Consider the following 22,392-nt stretch of genomic DNA (forward strand, 5'->3'; position numbering starts at 1 on the left):
CTGTCCCAGACATACAGGACACTCACTAACCAGCCACACTATGCTAACTGACACTCTTTATTCTACTGTTCTATGCCTTTCTGGAGTCTGTCGTGTTGGTGCAGTTGTGAACGTTGCGTAACTGGGCTTTGTTCTGTTATGTGTGATAACTTCTGAACATATCACAAGCTTCACAGAGAGTTTAGATACAGTAGCAGACATGATGTCAACTTATGGGCTTAGGAGCAAGATTTTATTATACAGTGTGCAGTGTGGGAAATCAATAGAGATAGTGTTAGAGACAGACAATACTATGGAAAGTTGATATCGATCATCTTTATTTGAGAAAGAAAAAAAAAGTGTTATTTTCATCATATTGATGTCTGAATATGAGAGAATCTGACCATCAAAGAATATCAAGACAGTTCATTAGGCTATCTGCATGTTATTGTGTTGTAGTCATCTGCCTGACAATTTTCTATTTCCATCTAACTTAGAGAAAATCGAGTAGCATATGAGAAGTATATGAAACTGTTCCCAGACGTTTAAAGAGAGAGATCACTCCTTGCTGTTTGTACTCCTCAGCCATAAGTGCCTAATAACGGTTAAACTCTAACAGAGGTTGGACAGAAAACATAGATGACAAAATGTTTTGCTTCTTTCTAGATTTCCCATTGATCAAAATACTGTTTGATATTAATATAGTTTCCATAGCAATGCTTGTAATCATGCACAGCCTGTATCAAGTAATGTCTGTGGCTTTATCAACTTGAGTATTTACTTGAATGTTTCTATTTGAATGGAAGAAATTAATGTAATCGTTCTGCTGTTCCTTCATATCTACCTTTGAAGCGTGTTTGCAGTGTTTCTTATCTGCCAGACTCATACTCATAGACTTGTTGCTTTACTCAGGTATTGTTTTACTCAGGCTGGATTTCATCCATCCTTCTGCATGGAGTAATATGTTTATGTTCAGTTTTAACAGTATGTTCCCGCACTTGGAACGTATATTGCTGCAACTCTGAGAAGAGACTTAGATGTCATACTTAAGCTGTGAACGGCAAGCTATTAGTACTGTAACCGTGACGACTATCTTTAATTGTGAGAAGTTGTGTGAGGTCAGTTCTATCTCTCAGTTTGCTGTGTACTGTAATTTGAAAAATATTTTTTTGACTGTTTGAGGCTGTTAAAAGCTTATTGTGTCAGTTTACCTGTCAATGCTATGACCAGCTGTGCAACTGCATGTAATAAAAAAAACTTTCCACTGAAGAATCCCAATTTGTATTGTGATCAACGTACTTTCTTAAAGTTCATATGTTTTAGAATGGTTGCTATTCAAAAGCAATACTTTTAACAGCCAGTAGATGTTGCACCACACTTAGGAAGTCATATTAGGAAAATACTGAGTGTACTGTAATCTTTAGAGGAGAGATCCACTGTGTCAGTGTTCCTTTTTATATTGAGGATGAGGATGGAGCATAAAGAGATATGTACAGTATTGTTTGTACAGTATCCCACAGCATCACCCATTAGTGCTGTTGGGATGACGTCAGTGGTGTCAGGTAGGTCAGAACCACATTGTTTTGCTGTTCATTAACAACGAAGAGCAGTGTCTCCTTCAAATCCAAAAGGTAATTAGGATGAAAGGCTGTGGTAAAACTAGCCACTTAAAACCCTATGAAGGACATACAGTACTAAGTGTGTGTGTGTGTGTGTGTGTGTGTGTGTGCCAGCAAGAGAGAGAGGGAAAGAGAGAGATGAATGCAGGCATGTAGGGTGATTCAGATATCTTGACCCGTTCTATGCGGACCCAGTGCTTTGAAGTGCAATCCTAATAAGATAAGAAGACGCCTCTTCAATCCCTCCCTCAGTAACCCTTCCATGCTTCTGATGGACTGAGGGTTGAAAGGATCTTTCTCCACCAGTGCTGCAGCCCTGTGTTGTCAACAAGGTCAGCTTTTGCTCCAGAGATTGTGGTTGACTCCCCCTCACTAATTTTCCCACCCCCTTATTCTCAGGAGGATCTTGTGAGACTGGACTTTTGATGTTTGAATTGTTGCTAGGCTACTGCTTCTATATTCAGAAAGCATAGGCTACATGTATATGGGAAGCACTACAGTTGCCACATTTATATAGTATAAAGATTTGAAAATATGCAGAAATGTCTGTTTAATCTGAGCCCTTGTCAACATGAAGCAACTGATTCACACTACACTGTACTGTAGGTGCTTGGACTCATAGCGTAGCCTGTCAGTTTAAATGAAAATCTATAATACATCCTTGGCGATGGATAATTTTTAAGACACTGAAATTATGCCCTACAGTAAAAGGCCTCACTAATAGTAGGTTTAGTATATAGTATAGTGATCTCCTTCATACAACTTTGTCTGTGAGATAACGAGACATAAGACAAGATAAGAGACACAGAGAGGCAGCTTTCATCTTCTATGCCTCCGGCCTCTGGAACACCTTGCCAGAGAACCAAAGAAGGACTGAAACTGTGGAAATTTCTAAGCAAGATCTTAAGACATACCTATTCAATCTCGCCTATAATCACTAGCCAGGATCAGGAGGCATGGAGAGGCAGCCTCCAGCCTGCTAGTGAATCCTTTGTGTACCTCCTTGGTGTATATCCTTTTGTGCATTGTGTGTATATCAAGATGTGCGTTGCTTAGCGACTGGCCTTGATTGGTCGATGAGGAACGAGATGATGCTGTATGTGTATTAGTGTACATGATAGTGTATATCCTGAGTGTGTATTTCTGATGGTGCACAGTGTGTTTACTAAGACGTGCGTTGTCTAGGGACTGGCCGATGAAGAACTTGATACTACTGCATGATTTTGATGCTGTGTGTATCCCTACTGTATTGTGCATTGTTTATATTAAAATGTATGTTGCTTATGTGGCTCTGCATTCTACTAACCCTGTCTGCTTCTCTCCTCCCTAGTGTCTCTCCCTCTTATATTCTAACCAGGTCCTGTGGATGCCCCTCTGTCTCCTGCAGGCCACCCTGAGTCTGGTAGAAATCCCCCTAATCGCTGTAGAGGGCTACTAACCCTGTCTTCCTCTCTCCTCCCTAGTGTCTTCGTCTCTTGTACTACACCCAGGTCACGGAAAGTCCTCCTCTCCCACCTTTTCCTGGTCAAGGTCCTCCTAAGGTCCCCATGGCTCCTGGAGAGGCCCCCTGCCATCCTCGTGTCCAGCTCCATCCCACTACAGTGTCGCCAGCTGTCCCTATCAAGTCACCCACCCCCCTCTCCCTTTCTTGGCTCTTTGCTTTTTGTTTCCCCACTTCTGCTTAGCGGCTTTACCTAGTTTACTGTACAGTCTTCAGGAGGCTGTCTGATAAGTGCTTACTGTGCCTTATAATGAAATATACTTAAATATCCTTTTATGGACTTGAGGGATAGCTAACACGTAATGGCCTACAGTACCATATCGGTAACATCTCTGTTATTATTTATCTACTCTACTGATAGTCATGTCTCTTATTATGTAGAATTTAGCCCATGTTTGGTGCTCTGTAAAATGTTCCTAACTAATGGATTTAAACATTTTCCAGGAGCTTTCTTGATCGTTTCGTTGAGAGAGGTCAGGGAATACTTTTTACAGCTTATCTATTTTGGCCCCTGGGTGAACTGATTTTTACTTCCCTCTGGAAAATTAGTTGTAGGATCTACAGCATCCATCCCCCCTTTGCTCTCTGTAAAGTTCATTGCGTTGCCTCTGTGTACGATATGCATTATACAAGCCGTCAATTGACAAACATTTTCCAGGAGCTTGCTCGATCGTCTCGTTGAGAGAGGTCAGGGCAGAATTTTTACAGCTCACTTTTCTGGCCCCCAGGTGAAACTGTTTTATTACTTCCCTCTGGAATATGTAGGGGTGGGACCTATGCCCACCCTGCCATTGCTCTCTGTAAAGTGCATTGTGTTGCCTCTGCGTATGAAATGCGCTATACAAATAAAGTTTGATTTGATTTGATTTGATTTGATTTGATTTGATTTGATTTGATTTGATTTGATTTGATTTGATTTGATTTGATTTGATTTGATTTGATTTGATTTGACTTGAACAGTATATTTTACTCTCACGTCTCAAACAGTTTTTAACAAGATATCCATGACAACTGCAGAAGTTTATAAAGAGTCATTCATCTTATGATGTACCACTTGGAAAAGGCAGCTAGTTACTTTCATCTAATCTTTTACTTTTATGAAGTCCTATGTCGTTTGCATCAAACATCTGATATTATATTTACGAGCACCGCTTGACCCCTGGTGTGTTGTCACATGGCTGCCGGTGCGCGTCCTGCTCCCTCACATCTGGTGGTGACAGACCGCCTGCTGAGCCGGGGCCCAGGCCACGTGGTCCTGGTAATTGGACCGCTCAGTGCTTCCTCTCAACCACTTAGTTAGAATTGAAAATCTCCCGGGAAAGCCTCGAATTGGGGTTGCCATGGTTGTAGTATAGCGATGACAGTGCTGGGCACTTTGATCGTAGCCTAATTAAAACAGCCACCCTAGACAAAGGTAGAAACTTTAACCGCGTCTGCTCACACGCCTGCTTCTCTGAAGATGGTAAGAAACAAAAAGAGCATCGTCCCCAAACAGCTCTCTGCATGGCAACCATGGTCTTTAAGCAGACACTCTGTGTGACTGTCTGATTGGATGATACGTATGATTGATCGCTCCTCTTCCCTCCTCAGACAGCCAGTGAACAGGGCACCTTGGCGCGGGTGACCCAGTGACATCAGACCATCAAAGACCCCAAGTGTAAACTCTATAATCGGCATTTGGTCTGTGTGTGTGTTTGTGTGTGTGTGTGTTCAAAATATGGATAGGCAAATAAACATGGCCTGTTATTATATTGTCCCTTTTCTTGTGTGAGACAGGACTTTATTTCATCACCTACTATTGATAATAGTAGTAAATACATACCACAGAAATAGCTGTAAATGGCAACTGTGTAGCGTCTTATTCAGTTTGTTCTGATACAATATGCCCCCTAGTTTGTGAATACAATAAGTACTTTCACTTGATACAGAATGTCAACACCCAAATATGTTTACTCGGTTCAACCTCGCCTTGCTGTTATCAATGCAGGGAAGACCAGGGAGATGATGGACTGGACTTCTATCATGGACTTCAGAAGGAACGAGGCTCGGCTGACTCCCGTTTCAATCCAGGGGGCTGATAGAATTGAAAATCCCCCGGGACAGCCTTGAATTGGGGTTGCCATGGTTGTAGTATAGCAATGACAGCGCTGGGCACTTTGATCGTAGCCTAATTAAAACAGCCACCCTAGACAAAGGTAGAAACTTTAACCCCCTAACGGTTCAAAACGGACTGTCCGCAGCGTTTGCCTTTGATTCCCAATGCACCAAAGACAAGCCCTGAAGGCCAGGAAGGGAGCCAGGACAGTCTCTCAGGAGAGTCTCTCTGGTCCCTTTATTGCTGACAGAAAACAAGAAATCAAGTTTGTTTGTGATTATTACTTGAGGAACAGGAATTGAGGTGATGCATCATTTGCTCCAGCTCGCTGCTGTGTAACGGGGGTTGGATGTAGCTGTACAGCTCAGGTCTGCTCACACGCCTGCTTCTCTGAAGATGGTAAGAAACAAAAAGAGCATCGTCCCCAAACAGCTCTCTGCATGGCAACCATGGTCTTTAAGCAGACACTCTGTGTGACTGTCTGAATGGGTGATACGTCTGATTGATCGCTCCTCTTCCCTCCTCAGACAGCCAGTGAACAGGGCACCTTGGCGCGGGTGACCCAGTGACATCAGACCATCAAAGACCCCAAGTGTAAACTCTATAATCGGCATTTGGTCTGTGTGTGTGTTTGTGTGTGTGTGTGTTCAAAATATGGATAGGCAAATAAACATGGCCTGTTATTATATTGTCCCTTTTCTTGTGTGAGACAGGACTTTATTTCATCTCCTACTATTGATAATAGTAGTAAATACATACCACAGAAATAGCTGTAAATGGCAACTGTGTAGCGTCTTATTCAGTTTGTTCTGATACAATATGCCCCCTAGTTTGTGAATACAATAAGTACTTTCACTTGATACAGAATGTCAACACCCAAATATGTTTACTCGGTTCAACCTCGCCTTGCTGTTATCAGTGCAGGGAAGACCAGGGAGATGATGGACTGGACTTCTATCATGGACTTCAGAAGGAACGAGGCTCGGCTGACTTCCGTTTCAATCTAGGAGGCTGATTTTGATGGGGTCCAGTCATACAAGCACCTGGACAACAGGCAGGAGTGGGAAGGAAACACTGAGGACATATACAAGAGGGGACAGAGTTGAAGGCTCAGATCTTTTGATTTATCTAGAACATTGCTGAACATGCTCTACCAGTCTGTTGTAGCGAGTGCCATCGTTATGGGGTTGTGTTCTGGGGCAGCAGCATCAAAGCAGTGGACGCCAGCAGGATGGACAAGCTGATCAGAAGGCTGGGCACTGTCCCGGGGGTCAGCCTGGACTCAGTGAAAGTGGTGGCAGAGAGACAAATGCTGGCCAAACTGCTGGCAATCATGGACAATGATGTCTCCCACCCTCTGCACATGTCTGACATTCTGGTCAGGCAGAGGAGCACCTTCAGTCACTGGATCCTGGTCCTGGTCCTGGTCCTGGTCCTGGTCCTGATCCTGGTCCTGGTCCTGGTCCTGGTCCTGGTCCTGGTCCTGGTCCTGGTCCTGGTCCTTGTCCTGGTCCTGGTCCTGGTCCTGGTCCTGATCCTGATCCTGGTCCTGGTCCTGGTCCTGGTCCTTATCCTGATCCTGATCCTGGTCCTGGTCCTGGTCCTGGTCCTGATCCTGATCCTGATCCTGGTCCTGGTCCTGGTCCTGGTCCTGATCCTGGTCCTGGTCCTGATCTTGATCTTGATCTTGATCTTGATCTTGATCCTGGTCCTGGTCCTGGTCCTGATCTTGATCCTGGTCCTGGTCCTGGTCCTGGTCCTGGTCCTGGTCCTGATCTTGATCTTGATCTTGATCCTGGTCCTGGTCCTGGTCCTGATCTTGATCCTGGTCCTGATCTTGATCCTGGTCCTGGTCCTGGTCCTGGTCCTGGTCCTGGTCCTGGTCCTGATCCTGGTCCTGGTCCTGGTCCTGATCCTGATCCTGGTCCTGGTCCTGATCTTGATCCTGGTCCTGGTCCTGGTCCTGGTCCTGGTCCTGGTCCTGATCCTGATCCTGGTCCTGATCCTGATCCTGATCCTGGTCCTGGTCCTGGTCCTGATCCTGGTCCTGATCCTGATCCTGGTCCTGGTCCTGATCCTGATCCTGATCCTGGTCCTGGTCCTGGTCCTTATCCTGATCCTGGTCCTGGTCCTGGTCCTGATCCTGGTCCTGGTCCTGATCCTGATCCTGGTTCTGGTCCTGGTCCTGATCCTGATCCTGATCCTGGTCCTGGTCCTGGTCCTGGTCCTGGTCCTGGTCCTGGTCCTGATCTTGATCTTGATCTTGATCCTGGTCCTGGTCCTGATCTTGATCCTGGTCCTGGTCCTGGTCCTGGTCCTGGTCCTGGTCCTGGTCCTGGTCCTGATCCTGATCCTGGTCCTGATCCTGATCCTGGTCCTTTTCCTGGTCCTGGTCCTGGTCCTGGTCCTGATCCTGGTCCTGGTCCTGGTCCTGGTCCTGGTCCTGGTCCTGGTCCTGGTCCTGGTCCTGATCCTGATCCTGGTCCTGGTCCTGGTCCTGATCCTGATCCTGGTCCTGGTCCTGGTCCTGGTCCTGGTCCTGGTCCTGGTCCTGATCCTGATCCTGATCCTGATCCTGGTCCTGGTCCTGATCCTGATCCTGGTCCTGGTCCTGGTCCTGGTCCTGCCACGGTGCTTGACAGAGCACTTCAGTGGAGATTTTTCTTATCAGTCGCTATCAGACTGTTCGATGTCACCTGATGAAGCCGTAAGGCGAAACGTGTCGTTCGATTTCAATAAAATCTACCTTTTTTTCATCGTTGTGTGCGGCGAAACTATTTTCTATTTTTGATGTTCGATGTCAATGTCAATGTCATTATATTTATATATCACCACTCATACAAATCAACGTAGCACATAATGCTTTCCATAAAAAGAGATGGATAAAAACATAAATCATGTAAACTCAGTGAGAACAGATTTAAAAGATAGTGTAAAATAGAATAAAAACTATAAAACAGAGAATACAAATTAAGAATGCATCCCGTGACTGTCTGGGCACTATGGACCAGCTCGTCATCAGCTTGGAGGGTGCTAAGGCTCTTTGGACAGGACATGTCCTATCCAATCCAATCCAACTTTATTTATAGAGCACATTTAAAACAACAAGAGTTGACCAAAGTGCTTTCCATTTCAATCAATACAAAAGTACACAGTAGACAACACAATAGGACAATAGGACATGTACATTTACAAACAAAGCATACTGTACTTACTTACTTTACTTACCTGATTGATACTTGAATCTTGCATACCTTATACTGTAGGTACAGTATGTTTGCTCAATCTAGAATACTGAGGAATCTATACACTTATTTATATGTACTCTTGTTTATTTGTATTTCTTATTTTCCTATTTTGTTTCTCTTGTAAATGTGTATTTAGTCTTGATTGTGCTTCTTGGATGACATTTGTTTAATGATTCTGTAACAATGCATAATCCACCTGCCTGGAATCAATTAAAGTACTTAAAAACCTGCCTACCTTCTTTGTAAATACACTGCACCATCGTGTAAATACAAGCTTCTACTTCAACACTTTGTAAGTATTTTAAAGTATATATAGATTCACATATCAAAGGCACAGACAGACAAAAAAAACACGTGGAGGTGTGAACCAAACAACCGAATCAAGGGAGCGTTCGACTGTAGCTGCTCTGAATTAATCATGGCTTTCACTAAGGATTCCACTGGGCTGGGTGAGGTGTTGTAGAGGAGGATCAGGTATCTACAGGCGTAGATTCGTGACCGTGGTGATGCAGCTTGGCTACTGACAGCCCTACAGTCACAGAAACAAACCCTGAGGCTCATTAACATTTCCGTGTCATTCAGTGATAATCCCTTTGAGAACATGTCGGACGCCCACATCAAAGTGATATAGGCTACAGCCTTCTGGGAGAGCCTCCTCTCAACTTGTCTAAATCGGTATCGTTGTTTTATGGACAGACCAGTCTGCTAACTATGACATCAAATTCTCCACTAAGCATTGAAATCTTTATATTGCTATTATAAATCAAGAGGGATTAGTGAGTGAATGAGCCTTATTTGAGAGTGTGGGTGAACCTAAACTGCTCCAAGCAGGCTCTAGGCATCGGACATACATTGAATTGACCCTTGTAGCATAACATACTGTATTGTCTGTAAGTTTTCAGCTCAGAAAGATACTCCAGACCCTCTGTGTAGAACCCGTCAGTGTTCAACAAGCCTAGAACCAGCCTGATCTCTCAGACTGGTTCTGAGCTCACATTCTGTTCCACTGTACAGAACATCAGCACAGTGGTCAGTTTGGTGGACCAGGTTAGTGTTAAACAGCCTCTGGGCACAAATGTAAAAGATCTGCTGACAGTTTGTTATCAGTAATGTATCTTTCTCAGGGCAGTCTGGAGGCTTGAGGCTATGCATAATAGGTTTAAAATAGCCCACTGCATGTACATAGAAGATTCACATAACACACACACACACGCACACACACACACACACACACACACACGCACACACACACACACACACACACACACACACACACACACACAGCACAGCACAGCTATATAAAAATAAATCATGTCTCAACTGCACTAGAGAGAGGAAGCAGGGGGCTCATATACAGTTGCCAAGGCAACAGTCCTGGCAGTCCATGTGTTATGTTTTCCCAGCTCACGGTTGTCATATCAAGAGTGCCACCGTGTGATATCACAGCTTCCTCACAGACTCGCTGCGAGTCAAACTAGACGTTCTTATCACACATCTATCTGATTTGATAGTTACAGAAAGATCAGACCGGCTGGTCTTGATTAAAACTACACAAACACCTTTCGATTTCTGTACTGTATTCTTTAGTGGTGATCAAAACATACAAATAATAATAATTATGATGATACATTCCCCAGAAAGCTGAAGCTAAGTTTGATACAGTAAAAGAAGCATCCAAAAAAGCTGGAAGCAAAAGCCATGAAAGTAGCTACTGTGCTGATAAAGAACTGAAATGAATGTGTTGTGTACAGACAAATGATTGTATAGAGTAGGTTCACTCTCTGATGTTGAGGTCCAATTAAGGAGGCTTCTGGTAAATAGCGGGCTATTCCATTATTCAACAGCCTCCTTTCAAAGCGTTTACTTCCAGCATGAAGTGGGCACAGTGTTTCTCTCCATTGGTCAAGCTCCAGAACACAAAAACCTCTAGCCGTGTTCCTTCATTATGAATGTTTGGATGCTCATGCAATCTCAGTGCACCCACCCACCTACTTACCCAGCTACCTACCCAGCTAACTACCCAGCTACCTACCCAGCTATCTACCCAGCTACCTACCCAGCTACCTACCCAGCTAACTACCCAGCTACCTACCCAGCTAACTACCCAGCTAACTACCCAGCTACCTACCCAGCTAACTACCCAGCTATCTACCCAGCTAACTACCCAGCTACCTACCCAGCTAACTACTCAGCTACCTACCCAGCTACCTACCCAGCTAACTACCCAGCTATCTACCCAGCTAACTACCCAGCTAACTACCCAGCTATCTATCCAGCTACCTACCCAGCTAACTACCCAGCTAACTACCCAGCTACCTACCCAGCTAACTACCCAGCTATCTACCCAGCTACCTACCCAGCTATCTACTCAGCTACCCAGCTACCTACCCACCCATCTATCCACCCACCTACCCAGCTACCTACCCAGCTAACTACCCAGCTACCTACCCAGCTACCTACCTACTTTCCTACTTACCTACTTACTTACCTACCTACCTACCTACCTACCTACCTACCTACCTACCTACCTACCTACCTACCTACCTACCTACCTACCTACCTACCTACCTACCTTACCTATCCAATCAACCTACCTACCTACCTACCTACCTACCTACCTACCCTAACCTAACCTAACCTAACCTAACCTAACCTACCCACCCACCTACCTACCCACCTACCTACCTACCTACCTACCTACCTACCTACCTACCTACCTACCTACCTACCTACCTACCTACCTACCTACAGAGTTTAGAGAAGTGAGAAGGTTGTACTTATTACTGTAAGTGTTTTGGCACCTTCTCTATCCAGGTGAGGATAGTCACAAAGAATGATAATCATGAAGGAGGCTGTCATCTTGTTCTGGGGTCAACTGATTGAACAACAACTCTACCAACATTCATTATACAGTATAGAATAGGATGTTATTGATATTATGTTCTGAAGGTACCATAGCATATTTTTCTCATACCTATTCCACTCATCCACCTGCTCATATGTAAGAGGAGATTATGCTTCTCTGTATTTGAACCGTGAGTAGATCTATGAATTCAATTGATTTCTATTTTTACATGAAAAAGATTCTGATCAAGATTGTATTCATTAAAATATTGCCCCCATTATGTCAACAGAAATATACAAATAAATGAGGGACATAAATCATGCTTGAATGCCATGGATGAATGTAAGGCTAAAAATGTTAGTGTAAAGCAGCCATTACAGTAGATGATAATCAGGATAGCATTGCTGGCCATTTCCCATTGTAGACTCATAAATAAGAACGCAGGGGGACCTCTGTCTGAGTGTCCAGATTGCACGGTGATCTCATGTCCTTTTCTCTACCCTTCACTCCTCCCCATGAAAGCTAATTGGCTATACTGGTGTGTAATAATTCTCTCTGTCAACCAGGGTTAGGATACCTCTGTTACTTTGGAAATACACACTGACATGTTCTCTGGAAATACAGTATATATATATATAAAAAACTATACTATATGATGCAGTTATAAATACATGTAACCATATAGGCTACATAGCCTATAACATGACCACCGGTGTATTTGACTTCTATAGATACTGCAGAAAATCAAACGATACCTTTGATGCAAAATTAATGACACTGCCTTATAAGCACAAGGAAGGCTCTGGGCAGGGCTCCTGTAACTTTCCAGTTCTTCACTGGTGGTTTCCAGGGTAACAGCTAAAGTTTAAGGCGATTCGTGTGTTCCGGAGTCTTTGATCCCCTGGAAAGAGATGCGAGGAGCTACAGCATGGAAACACAACAGAATGGTGTGCTCGTTCCTGAAGCTGAGGACATCCAGCACGTAAGAAGAATGGGAATAGGATAATCAAGGGAGAAATAGAATATGTTGTGGCATGGTATAAAAAATTCATGTGATAAAGACTATACACACTGAAGCTATATAAGGCAACAATCCCACCAACGTCACATTGCATAGTAAGACTGTGTTATTAGTCGCTCAAAATATTTCATATGATGGCCTCTGCGGCTAAAAATCAGTGATAGGATTTGCTAAGATGGTGAACGCAGTGGAGAGAGAGAGAGAGAGAGAGAGAGAGAGAGAGAGAGAGAGAGAGAGAGAGGTGGCAGGGAGAGTAGCCTACTAATATTTGCAAGTCTCCAACAGGGAGCTGGGAGAATCAAGGAGGATGCCCGTGTTATCCTGAGGATGTGGCTTTTCAGGTCATGAAAAGATTACCTAGAAAGGCAGCAATGCCACTTCCTGCCTGACTAGCTGCTTATTTGCCGAGCACAGCTGCAGGCTGCAAATGAAAGGACTCTCTCCTCTAATATCAACACCTGCAGTGTGGCTCCATGCTGTACTGTGGGCTCCTGGAGAGCAGATCAGAGAGACTGGACACCCAGGACTAACTGTGTAGTAGACTAAGGGGTAAGTGTAGGGACAAACATGTGGAAGGGCAAATAAAGCCATAGTGATTGAGCAGAAAAAGGCACCAACACATTTTTACATTTTATTGATCGAATTCTACATAACAGATACTGTATAGCCCTGTTCAGTGGAAAGAGGTGCAACATATACAATACTCTTGAGGTCTGTCATACAAAGTTGCAAACATTACATTGACTACTATCAGTTTGTTTTTTTTGTCACAGAGGCACTGCTGCCTATTTCATGCAAGGGCAGAAACTGTAGATATTCACAAAATAGCCCTGAAACAAACATGACAATCAAACTGTGCACTGGACAGAACTGACTGTATTGCCCCAATTCAATGGATAAAGGCAAATAGAGAATTGTGAATCAGCTCAGTAAACTTGTATTGGCAGTATTAAGTACATTGATACAGTGTTATGGGATATTGACACAAAACTGTCAACTGTCCTTTGAGTAAAATGGACATTGTACAGTAAGAAACCCAGTGCTGTTTGCCTTCATTCACATATAATCAAACAGAGGCTTGATTGAATATTTGAACTGGTATCTTCAGAGATATTTGGCACAGATGTGATCATATTTCTCATGATAATATTGTACTAGAAAGTGGTTTAACTGTTACAATCACCAAAATAGGAATGAGTCAACCCACATTATTTAGCTGTCTAATATAAAAATAAGCTTTTCACTTAATAGCAGGCAGTTTGTAGCAACAACATAGGTACAATTAGCAACACCAAAAAATTCAGTGTTAAAAAAGGTAGTCCTTCATTGGTCATTCTATAAAAACAAGTTGTTCTTTCATCACTGCAAAAACAGTATCCAAAAGTTATTTAAGTATGGGAATAACATGAACACTGCCTTAACCATCAATTGTGCACAACATTATTGAGACTTTTGCAAGACAAAGAACAGTAAGAAAGTGCTCAGGCAAGATGTAAGAAGTGTTAGGGATCACATTTTATCTCAACTTTATCTCATGAAATTTGCCTTTGCATTGAGGATCATTTCTATATCAGTAATCAATATATAACAATTAATGAAACCCTATCTATTGCACATTCTTGACAAGAAAAAGTATTTTCACCAAACTTCTGTTTGAGAGCCATAGCAGCAGCAAATAACTTGGATAATCACTGATTACAGTCCCCCTATTCAGAAATCTCAAAGTGCTTTTTTGTCGAGTGAGTGTAGTGTTAAGTGAGTAGTGATTATCCAGCCATCTTTGAGCAATCTCAGACACCATCTGGTGCCTTTTCTGCTGCGTTTTTCAGCTCATCTTCTGTGCTGTCATCTTCAATGACAACTGCAAAAAAAGGAAAAACAGAAACACTGAAAATGGATGCTTACTAGAAAGAGATTAGGCATGAAACTTGAGTCATACTAGGATTTCATATTATCATGTTATGTATGAAATTAACTGATTGGTTCATTAAATCTGTAAACAAACACACACGCATAGGCCTACATGGACGCACACACAGGTGCGTGTGAACACACACACACTTGCATAGTTCTCCTAGTTGTCTCTCACCTCGTTTACTTCTCCCAATCTGCCCCAGTTTGGGGGGTCTTTTATTTTGACCAGTGCCAAAGAAGTTGTTGGTATCCTGCAGGCGACAGGTGATGGAGATCTGCCCTTCGTCCTCCTCACCTTCATAGTGAGGCATGTTTTCCTCTTTGAAAGGCATCACCTCTGACATGTCTCCCCCAAAACAATGATCAATAATCGACTAAGAAAAAACGTGGGCGTTAACGATGATAGATAAACCATTTAAATGTTACCAAACTGGTAACACAAAGAGATGAAAAGATAAAACGTTCCTTAAGGTTTTCGCTTAGACTCACTCCAAGTTTAACGCGCTCCTCGTGTCAGTGGGGCATAGCCTACATTTGCCGACAAAAATGATCAAATATATTTAGGCTACGATTAAAGTTACACGGAAAGGTTGAAGAAGAGACGCTGTCGGAGAGCGATGCAGAACACTGTCCCCGGGAGCCAAGCGGCAAAGATACGTCACCGAGGTAGAATTTTACTGGCATCCACGATCGCTCAACCCCACGGCTCAACCCGGACTCACTGTCCTCTGGTGCTTGTTCTCCGGCTGAATGCGAATGCCCTTATAACTCCACAATAAATTCACTATAGTGTGTTAGGCTAATTAATAACGAATATATATCAAAATATTACAAACAAGCATTTTCTTTCAGGGAAATAAAACACCCTCCACCCTATGTTATTTGTAGAAAACGTGAAAAAATTACTCGTCATAAACATTTTTTGTCATACACAAATATTGATTTTCATCTTGCACCTCACATTATGACTGCAATACTAGTGTTCCGGGGCTTCATCTTTCAACAAAGGCAATATCTCCCTCTCTTGACAGCTGTAGATACATCCATGTCTGTGTGTGTAAACTGCTTATATGAAGTGAACGTGAACATTAACAAGCAAAGGTCACTCCCTAATATACAATTCAACTATTTTAAGTGCTTAACAACAGGATTAGCAAATTATTGCTTTATTTGCCTGCTTTTTATTCTTGCAATATAATCTTTTGGAAATAATAATAATTTTTGGAAATGTAAAACATTCCATTTCTGTGATGATCGCCAACTGCTTTGGGAATGACAGTGATTTAGCATACCATACCATGATTTTAGCATACCATTACAAGTTGTCCACAAAACAGATTAATGTCTCACAGCCAGCTGAGTTCAACCATACATTTTTTTCTTCACACAAAACATTTACACGCAATACATTTATCATTATGTTATCCAATCACAAGTCCCAATTGCACTGGTGTCCATTTAGCTGTTATAAAGTGGCACCACCCTCTGTATAGTTGCCCTGCAGATCGGGCACTTCTTTGGCTCCGGCAAGGCCTTGTAGCACTGGGCACAGGCACACACGTGCCCACACTCCAGGAACACACAGGCGCGTTCGCGACTCAGGCACACTGTGCAGGTGCTGGGGGAGAACGTGCCTTCCTCCACGTTAAGCTCCCGCATACGAGCTCTCTGCTGCTCCTTGAACTCCTCCACGACGCTCCTCTCCTGCCTCCTCTGCCGGCGGTACGCGTACTGCTTCCACAGGATGAAGAGCAGAGTTGTGCAAGCGGCCACCCCGAACACCACGGTCAGCGCCCTCCACACCCTCACGCTGCCCTGCTGCTTCTTCAGCAGGGCCTCGTAGTCCAGCCGACTCAGGAAGTAGCGGAAGCCCTGTTTGGGGGGCTGGAGCTTCACCAGGTTGTTGTCCAGCACCAGCTCCCCCACCCCCGTCAGGCTGTCGCCCAGGCGCAGCATCTCCTCGGTCTCGTGGATGCCCTTGGGCCGCTCTCCGCTGATGAAGTGCCCGATGACGTTGGTGAGGGACTGCACGGTCGGGTGGAAGTTCTCGTAGGTGGTCTCCAGGTCCAGCTCTGCCGAGTCCAGAGGGCGTACCACCCGCACGGTGGCTGCCAAGGCCTCGTCAGAGGATGCCAGGTCAAAGGGCACGGTGTTGGTGCGCTGGTGGATCACCTTTTCTGTGTCATTCCTGTAGTGAACAAAGACACGACTTGTAGTGTTATAACAATAACTTATTTTTAAGTCTGGTATGACAATTTAGTTTTAAAGAAACAGGCACAGACATGTAGACGCAGTCTATGTGGTCATCAGTATCACACCTACCAGATATGGGTGGTGCGATTCCAAACCATTTTCTTCTCCTTCAGGGTCAACCTCTCTATGACACCTTTGCAGTTGTCCACAAACTGGCTGTTCAGTGTTTCTTTGACCGATTTCACCACACCTACCATATGGATCACACCAGGCAACATGACAAACAACTGACTGAAACCATCCAAAAACAAAGGCATGAGCAGTAATAATAATGATCATACTCAACTAATAACACACCTTCAATCACAGCATACGGGACACATTTGCCAGGTGCTTCAGACAAGATGTTTTTCAGATCTTGATCAATAGTCACTTTTTTGGCTTCCTGTAATACAAAAAAATATTTTTTTGAAACTTTAAAATACTTGACAATTGCACTTGTGAGCCAAACATGTATAGCCTACTTTCTGTCAGATTCAAAGACAGTTTGTCAGGCTAATAAACTACCTTTAATCTGGCCACTGTGGTTGCCCTCCTCTTGTAGACTGAGTAGAAGACTGCCGTCAGGGCTGAGCTGGTGGCCAGTAGCAGGACTTGCCCCATAGCAGGCTTCCCACTCGGATCCATCCTGGGATCTCCCGCTTGATCCGAAATAGATAAATAGATCACTCAGTTTGTCAGGGAGCAGGTGTCTGATATGGACTGGAAGTCAAGTGACAGGTGCGGTTGTAAACACACCCGCTTGGGTAGGCTACTTGAGTACATACTGGCAATGGTGTAATATAAAAAACGGGGGAAAAGAATGGTGTAATCAATATAACACTCAAAACCAGAGTGGCAGAGAGGCTACACGTAGAACACACTAGTTACTGCAGCTGTAGAATGACTTCTGCAGTTTTGGGCTAAGGCTGTCATTTGAGAGTGACCTGGTGCGCAAGTGCAAACATGGAGGGAAGCTATCATATAAACTAGCACAGAGTAGCAAGTAGCAACTGATGTCAATCTGGTTGTTTATTAGGTCGTGTGCGAAATAAGCTACAACGTTAGTACGGTTGCTACCAAGGTAACGTAACGTTATGTTGTTGTTGTTGTTGACGACAAGGTTGAAACTGCCTGGCTAGTTTCGCTCGTTAGCTAGCAAAGTCTCTGACAACTCTCCAGAGCATCGAGTCACTTTCGTTTCAAGAGAGATGGAGACTCGATGAACAAATTATTCCCCTACCTTTGTATGCCAAATATGTAATAAATGCCGTAGTGCTAATAGAGCCTCAAATTAACTCACCCTCATCCAAAAAGTCCTAGCAGTGTAACAGTAACCTACTTCCGGTATTTCAGCATGGTATTTGTTTGAATTTCAAAATAAAAGTCCCCCAAATACGTGTTATTTTCTTTGCCAGCCAGGTGGCAGCATATAATCATTTAATATGGGAAGGCTGAAATAACATTTCTGACAAACATCAATGCGGGGTCTCTTTGAACCAGGTATGTGTCATCCTCAATAAATGAATAGCCTTTTTTTTTTTTAAGAACTTGCCATAGGTAGGCCTATATCAGGTGTAAAGAATAGAAGAGGAGCCAGGTGCCCGCAGGGAGAAAGTGCATCAAATTCTTTCTCCAGTGAAGGAAAATTCCATCTCTGTCAAGAACAATGTGTTAACATTCTCACAGGGATGTGTAGATAGGACAAATTAATGAATACATTAAATCAATCACATGAATACAAATCCTACTTAGCAAACAGATCACATCATATAATAATCTCTCCCCTCAAAAAATATCTCCTTTCATTAATCATTGCGTGGACGTGTCAGTCGTTCGTTCTGTGGATGTTTCAATGAGAATGCAACTTGGTAGAGTTGTGATTCACTGAACAAGAAAGGGATTTAGAAAGAATTGAGAGAGAACTCAAAATGTTCCATCAAATGGAAGGCAACATAATCATTTCAGCTTGTCCTTGTACACTCTCATATACAACCCCGATGCAATAGACAAGTGCAAATGTACAGGGCTTTTAAATGATTTAGTGATGGTGTCTGTTAATTTAAAGTGAAGAGTGATCCGTGAAGGGAATGCTTCAGAACCATTCAATTGAGCCCTCTCAGTCTAGACCCATAAATCTACTGAGGAGTACGCCTCGCTTTCTGACATCCCTTACCCCTGTTTATAGTCAATGACTAGAGGGGGATTAGCATAATATCACCATGCTTTGTAGGCAACTGTTGTTTCATTTCTACACTGAGCCGATTTGATATGTAACTGTTTTTCACATTTTGTGTGATTGGATGAGCTGGCAAAGCATCTAGGACCTGGTCTCCAAAAAAAGTATTGTGGTCAAATGACTGATGCAATTAAATCAGTCATTATAGAATGTGAATTGATCTGGATGCATCCATGTAGGCGATTCCAGAGACCATTAGCGAGCTGTGCAGCACTGCTGCAATTTAATTGTGTCTTCTTGATAAAATTGATTGCGCTCAAAAACATGAAAGAATAAAACTAAAAATGCAGCAACACAAAGTAGATGAGATGGTGGTTGGGAAGCAAAGGGAACTGTTTAACTGTTAATTAATGGCAATATACCTAGCTGAGTTCATGGAGTTTACAACCAATTATCTCTTACTTACTAAATAAATAAATAGGCCTAAATAAATAAGGTGAACAGTTAGGCTATAATATTGTTCACAGCAGCGCTGATTGAGAACAATGATCTATTTCTAATAAAAGTAGGCCATCTTTTTGGATTTGTCACAAAAAATATTATTTTAAAAGCAAGGAATGCGCACCAGACATGGAACACAAACGGGATGGAAATGTAGGCCTATTTGTTGGTACTGTTGCCGTTGGTTGGATGGCTAGACAGCTGCATTTTAAACTCATAACCATTATAGACTATGCTACTAGCCATGAAAAACATACCCTTGTTTGCTGTAGCTCAAACTCGTAGATGACCCGTATGATATGCTCTTTAATGGGGTGATATGCGTTTACAATTTCGCGTGTAATCGCGGATCGTTTTCCCCATTCAAAAACGTAGCCATGGACCTCCGCGCTAGTGTAAACCAGGCCTGAGCGCTTTGTTTCAACATTAGTCACCCTGTTGTGGTGACAGAGAGATGGTGCTATCTAGACGGAGCACTGACTCATCCCCTCTCTCCCAACTCTGCTGTTCTGAGTGCACATTCAAGGATGTAGCCTACCGACATAAATAGCCCTGGCAGATGGAGGGAGTGGCTTTGAGGGAGGAGTGCAGGAGGAGATACCAGATGCGCCCGGTCCGTCAAGGCTGCGTAGCAGATCTATGGCCTGGAGGATTAATCCAGATGTACCTCAACACCTATAGCATACCTTTACAACACTATCTCCACACACAGAGCTACCACAGCACAGATGCACACAAACACTCCAAATATAATCACCCAATCTACTCTATTTTGATAAGAGGAATATAGAAATCAAAGCATACAGCAAATGATGGTAAGTGTATGAGGAGATTAAAGTAGTAGCCAAGTAATGCAACTCACTCCCCTATGTGCTAATCGAGCGGAATGTAGAAATTTAAAATCCAGCGCGAGCCAGTATATCCATGTAATGGCGGTGGTCGGGGCACTTAGAATGCAGTTTCTAAAAATCTATTTTCTGCCGTGAAACGGTTGTTTTCATCAATCTGTCTTGATGAATCGCTAGTTGTGCTTACATAGAGCATAGGCCTGTTGTGGTATTTCACATGCCTCTGTAAAATGATCTTTAGAAACGTCTTTAGACACGAAATAGCTTCCTCACTTGCTCCAGCACGCATGCGCACAGCGTGCTGGAGCAACGATTGCGCGCTCTGCGCATTAGTGCTGGAGCAAGTGAGGAAGGTATTTCGTTTCGAAAGACGTTTCTAAAGATCATGGCATGTGAAAACCACAACAGGCCTATGCTTTATGTAAGCACAACTAGCGATTCATCAAGACAGATTGATGAAAACAACCGTTTCGCGGCAGAAAATAGATTTTTAGAAACTGCATTCTAAGTGCCCCGACCACCGCCATTACATGGATATACTGGCTCGCGCTGGATTTTAAATTTCTTCTACATGCCTCCGAACTACACCAAAGTGATCTCGGTGAGTCAAACGTCTTATAATATGTCGTAAATAAGGTCCAGGTTGTCAAAAACGAGCATTGTCCTTTAACAAGAGTTTATTGTGACCCCCCCCCCCCCACACACACACACACACTTTTTTCTGCACTTTGAGCTCCATTTTAAGACATAGGCTAATGATTAGGAACCATCTTGTAGCTTTAAGATATTAAAATCAGATCGAGGCTGCGGTCGTCAAAGACCAACACTGTTTGACAGACACAGGAACAGCTATTTCCCCACGGCCATCGGCCTTATCAACAAGGCTCCCCTCTGATTCTCTCCCCCGCCCCCTGCAATTTTTGCACTAAACTGACTACTGCACCGACTCTTTTGTAGTCCAATTGCACTGCTAGTTTTTGCAGTGTTTGTATCTTGCACTGTCCTGTCCTTGCACTTGTCCATTATTGTAAAGCACCACGATGTCGCAAAAAAATCCTGTATAGTACAAATGGCAGTAAACAAATTCTGATTCTGACTCTGAGTGACACTACTGGTGCCATGGATTAACAAAAGCACACAGAATGAATAATGAACCCATTGTGTTAGGTGGGTTTTCATTTCCAGTTACGAATGTTTGTGTAGTTCATAGGCACAGTAGCATGCAGAACATTACATAATGCTGATGCAAATAATGTGAAATCATTTCAACAGGGCTAAGCTATTAATCTCCAGATGTCAGAAGAAGGGTCTGAATGAAACTCTCTTTTTTGCAGAGAAGAAATGTTTCAGTCAATGTGGAAGACTTATATTAAACGTTAAGTTGGGAAACAAAACAACACTTATTTTAAATAGCACTGCCTATAAGTTGACTCAATGTTTGAACCATCAGAGTTTTGGTTTATGAAAGGTTACAATCGTTAAATGCATCTCATGCACTGGATATGCTGTATGAGTTTTCCCTATTTTTGTAAAATGTTATTATTCTATAAATGTGTGCTCTTATCTTTGCTATTCCATTCCTTTGCTCAATACCCCCACAGATCGCACTAATAAATCACTCCTACGGCATTGTGTACAGTGCTAGTGACATGTACTGTAGGAGAACTTGACCTCCGGGTCCCTTCTGGGTATATCTATTTCATGATTAAGGGGGGAGGGGCTGTAAAGCCATTGTCCTACCTGCAGCTATCCCCCTGCTCATTAGCGTGCCTGTTTTTGGCCGTGTATTGGGCTGGGCCTGTCGGGAATATACAATACAATAAATGAGGTCTTGTTGATTTCCATCTCTGCTTACCTTTTTTGCAGACAAAATAAATTATATACTTCTAGAGTTAACATAGGTTAGGATACCCCCTTTCCTAGAAGCCCTCAACTTCTTTGTAGAAATGTCCTTTATTCTACAAGGCCATAGTCAGCTGTGGCAGGGATCTGATGGAGGGTGTGCACAGCGACTCTGTCATTTCTCCATCTCATTCTTTGTGAGCCCGGCCAGCCTGTTTTCCTGCTTGGCTGCCTGTCTGGCTGGCTGCCTCTCTGCTGCTGCCCCCGTGTACAACTATAAATCGCATCTGAGACAGGTCCTCGCCGCCCGCTGCCCTTCTCATTGATTACAGTGCATTGGATAAGTGTAGCGTGATGAAGAGAGCGAGCCCAATTCAATTAGCCTGCCTCGCTAGACAGAAATATGTAGTCATACACTGCTCTGGATAAGGAGAAGGCCAGTCGAACAAAGTCAAGAATGAGGTTCATTTTTTGGGGAGGCCGCTCAGATAAGAGTAATTGGATTGCTGCGATATCGTTCTGCACCCTGGGCTGCGCATGGGAGAGTTGATAACAAACGGCTAGGGTT

The 22,392-nt window shown here is 43.3% G+C and overlaps 1 protein-coding gene across 1 annotated transcript; it reads right to left on the reverse strand.

Annotated features, from left to right (window-relative positions):
- Nucleotides 1-15,579: 15,579 nt before the first annotated feature.
- Nucleotides 15,580-17,111, reverse strand: mul1 (mitochondrial E3 ubiquitin protein ligase 1). Its single transcript, XM_084445309.1, has 4 exons — nucleotides 16,983-17,111; nucleotides 16,773-16,860; nucleotides 16,545-16,665; nucleotides 15,580-16,410 (listed from the first exon to the last, which is right to left on the reverse strand). The coding sequence occupies exons 1-4, from the start codon at nucleotides 17,100-17,102 to the stop codon at nucleotides 15,681-15,683; spliced, it is 1,059 nt and encodes a 352-aa protein (XP_084301435.1). The 5' UTR covers nucleotides 17,103-17,111; the 3' UTR covers nucleotides 15,580-15,680.
- Between the last annotated feature and the right edge of the window lie 5,281 nt (nucleotides 17,112-22,392).

The sequence above is a fragment of the Borostomias antarcticus genome (genome assembly GCF_949987555.1).
Source record: "Borostomias antarcticus genome assembly, chromosome: 11".
NCBI lineage: Eukaryota > Metazoa > Chordata > Actinopteri > Stomiiformes > Stomiidae > Borostomias > Borostomias antarcticus.

What these genes read in the sequence shown, in the direction of transcription:
- mul1 (XM_084445309.1), bottom strand. Translation starts at nt 17,102, where the DNA reads ATGGATCCGAGTGGGAAGCCTGCTATGGGGCAAGTCCTGCTACTGGCC. An exon ending in CCACAGTGGCCAGATTAAAG is followed by an intron (nt 16,861 to 16,982) that starts GTAGTTTATTAG and finishes TTTGTATTACAG; the next exon opens with GAAGCCAAAAAAGTGACTAT. An exon ending in CCCGTATGCTGTGATTGAAG is followed by an intron (nt 16,666 to 16,772) that starts GTGTGTTATTAG and finishes TCCATATGGTAG; the next exon opens with GTGTGGTGAAATCGGTCAAA.